Genomic DNA, 3,653 nt, shown 5'->3' with positions numbered 1-3,653 from the left:
GCCACTTTTAACAATTTGGTGCTTGACGTGGGGCCATCTCCCAAGAACTCTCAGCTGCTGCTGGGGGGTACCCATGAGCAGTGTGCCCACGAGTCACCAAGTCCAACAGTGCCGCTGACTGATAAACGCCTAACTCGCCATCAAGCAACACTCCTCCTAGGTGGGATGAAACACTTAGTGGCACTCGAAAAAAAAAACAAATAACCAAAAAACACACTATACAATGCCTGCCACAGACACTACCGGCCTCGAGGAGCTACTAGCTAAACTTCTGCAAAGGGATCAGGAGCAGTTACCCGAGCTACCTACATATGGCGCTTGCAACCATGAAGACCCGGAGGTCTTTCTCGCCCAATGTGAACTCTATTTTAAGGCTCATTACATCCTGGATACCCAACAGACTTCGGTAGCAACAAAGGGGCTTCGTGGCAACGCCAAAAAATGGTGGCAGATTTATAAATATCAGTCTTTTACCTTCAAACAATTTGGGAAGCTTCTTCGGGCATGCTTCGACAGTCCGGCGATCCAGGGAAAACTACATTCCGAGCTATATTCCAAACATCAAACTGAGAAGAAGCCAGTAGCAGCATTTCTGCAGGATAAGTACCTTCTGTTTAAAAGAATCAGTCCTGCAGCCGAGGAAGAAGTAATTATCACCACGGTCATCGAGCTCATTCGTCCATCTATTCATCAGTTTCTCCGAAGCCATACATTCAAGACCTTCGCGGATTTCCTCACTATGGCAGTCCAATTGGAAAAAGACGAAGAAGATCTCACGAAGACACGGGGCAAGAAGTCTGGTACGGACGCCAAGCAAACCCCAGTGACTACTGCTACTGGAGCCAACCCAAACACTTGGCCACCCAAGTGCCACTTCAGTCCTGATTACCACCTTCACAAGGACTGTCCCATTTGAATTGCTCGAGCCTCAACTCTCCCGGAAAACGAAACTGGAGTGTCAGGGGAGCCAGCAACAGGCGCTCTGGAGGGACGCTGGCAATAAATGTCACCAGCATGCCCCGCCTACCACTACAAAAAATCATGGTTGGACTAGGTCAGCGAGAAATAGCTGCTCTGGTCGACCAAGCATCTACCGACAATTTTGTACATCCCTCACTACTTTCGGGACAGGAGAAGATCACACCCTATACTCAACAGTGTGACTTGGCCTATGGTAATGCAACTCTCACGACCTCCGGCAGTGTTTGTCTTGACCTACGGATTCAGGGAAAGTCATTCGAATTTAGCTTTCTCGTAGCACCAGACCTACGACATCAAATGGTCCTGGGTCTAACAACACTGTACACGGAGAAATCTATCTTGAATTTGACGAGAGGAGTGCTATACTTCAGAAGTAGCCAATAAATAACTATCCCATCGGGAAAATCAGCAAACAGCTCTAAACTTAGATGAGTTTCAACATGGATTCACTGGAGGAGAATGTACTGACCTCTTCAAACTGTTGCAAGGACACACAGAAGTCTTTGGACCTTTGACGGGAAAGTTACGTCAAACTCGAACCTTACAACACGAGATCTGGATCAGACCACACCAACCTTTCCGGTTAGCACAATATACTTGCTCAGAGAAGCGCAGGGAACTCATCGAGGAGCAAGTTCAAGAGATGCTAGCTGGTGGCATCATCGAGCCATCCTTCTCATCATATAGCTTCCTTGTCGTCTTGACACCTAAAAAAGATGGCACCATGCGATTCTGTGTAGATCATAGTCAGCTGAATTCAATTACCGAAGACACATCTCAACGGGTACCCCACATACATCACGCCGTAAAGGACATAGGTGGAGCTATCTGGTTCTCGAAGTTGGATCTCAAAAGTGGCTACTGGAAAATAGCGAAGGCACCCGAGTCTATGCAATACACAGCTTTCTCTACATACACCGGTGGTTGTTACCAATTCCGAGTTATGCCATTCGGGCTGAAAGGAGCACCTGGTACCTTCCATAGGCTAATGAGTCAGGAAGTGCTTACTGAATACCTGGGGAAGTTCTGTCTTGTTTACCTAGACGATATCATCGTCCATTCCAACACACAGGAAGAACACCTCAGACATATCGCTCTTGTCTTAGAGAGGCTTTAAATCCACGGATTCACAGTAGTCATCGGAAAATGTGTATTCGGGGTGTCGGAGTTAACATACCTAGGACATCAAGTCACCGCCAAGGGGAACAAAGCCTTACCCAAGCATGTTGATAAGCTATGTAGTTTACCAGTACCGAAAACTCGAAAATAGCTGCAGTCCTTCCTTGGCACAAGTGGATGGCTCCGGGAATACGTGCCTCGTTATTCGGAAATAACAGCGCCTCTCTCGGACCTCATTAGCAAAAAACGGCCATACAAATAGATACCAGAAACTCAAGAAGCCATGGAGCAGCTCAAAAAAGAGCTCTTGAAACCTCTACAATTGGCTCAACCACATGAGGGTTGGCAATATGTCTTGCAGAAGGACGCTAGCGCTCGTGAAATGGAAGCCGTCTTATATCAGATCAGACCCGATGGACACCGTAGTATTATCAGTTATGCTAGCACCAAGTTCAATTCATGTAAAGCAAAATATCATAGCAATGAAAAAGAGTGCTTAGCGATGGTTTGGGCTTTTAAGAAATATTGACCCTTTCTGGAGGATCGACCATTTACCTTGCGAACGGATAACAAGGGCCTCACTTGGCTACGCACGGCTAAGGAAACTCGAGATAAATTGAAGCGATGGTCTATCCTACTCCAGGAGTACAATCCCATGATCGAACACTGTCCGTGCCGAGAAAACCAGCTGGTGGACTTCCTCTCACGGAATCTGGTGGAAGAGGAGCCGGATAACCTAGACGATGTGGACCGGATACTGCCTCCAACAAATTCTCGGGAAACACCAACTATACCTGTCTGTTGCGTGGTCGAAACACCTTCATTACTGAATAAAATTGAAGATGCACAGCTTCAGGACCCATATTGTCTTGAACTTGGTCACAAGATCATCCAGGCAGCAGAGAGCCCGACTCTCTCACCCTACAGATACCCAGTTTTTGTCTTGTCATGGACTCGTCAACAACTTGATATGGCAGCGACCAACGAAGGACTTAAGTTGGAAGGTCAGTGTGCCACAAAGCATGGTACCCCGAGTACTCTATGAGTTCCACGACACTCACTATGCGGGACATCTAAGAATGGAGGAAACGGCTCGCAGTATCAAAGGTTACCACTATTTGCCTGGGATGAACGCTGAAATCAAGAAATGTGTCCGGGACTGTAGGCTGTGTGCATACTATAAAAGAGCAATCACTGCTTCAGGTACCATGCGACCACATCAGCCCAAACACTTATGGGAGATCATAGCCATTGATCTAATATATCCAAAGAGCTCTAGGGGACGACGTTTTATACTGGTTGTCACGGATCTCTTCAGTCGATGGGTTGAGGCCTTTCCTCTGGGTATATCGAAGGCACCCCGGCTTACCCAGCTCCTGGAGGATGAAGTTTTCGGTCGATGGGGATATCCTCGAGTCATCCTAACGGACAATGGTCGACAATTCATCGGTCAATACTGGCAAGACGCTTGTATGCGTTGGGAAATTTAACATTGGACTACTCCCATTTATCATCCTCAAGCCAACCCTACGGAGCGCCGAAACCAGAAGATT

General features: G+C 47.2%; 1 protein-coding gene across 1 annotated transcript; it reads left to right on the top strand.

The window, feature by feature from the left end:
• The first annotated feature begins 223 nt into the window (after window positions 1–223).
• On the top strand, window positions 224–916 carry LOC149374688 (activity-regulated cytoskeleton associated protein 1-like). The gene has a single exon (XM_089592333.1). It carries the CDS (start codon window positions 224–226, stop codon window positions 914–916), a length of 693 nt encoding a protein of 230 aa, XP_089448459.1.
• The last annotated feature ends 2,737 nt before the right edge of the window (window positions 917–3,653 follow it).

The sequence above is a fragment of the Copidosoma floridanum genome, unplaced genomic scaffold (assembly GCF_036245765.1).
Source record: "Copidosoma floridanum isolate Cflo_tuat_1 unplaced genomic scaffold, Cflo_Japanese_pri ptg000016l, whole genome shotgun sequence".
Taxonomy (NCBI): Eukaryota; Metazoa; Arthropoda; class Insecta; order Hymenoptera; family Encyrtidae; genus Copidosoma; species Copidosoma floridanum.
The sequence above is the reverse complement of the archived record's forward strand: the minus strand, read 5'-3'. Positions and strand labels throughout refer to the sequence as shown.

Coding starts and splice junctions, on each gene's coding strand:
- LOC149374688 (XM_089592333.1), top strand. CDS start 224: ATGCCTGCCACAGACACTACCGGCCTCGAGGAGCTACTAGCTAAACTT.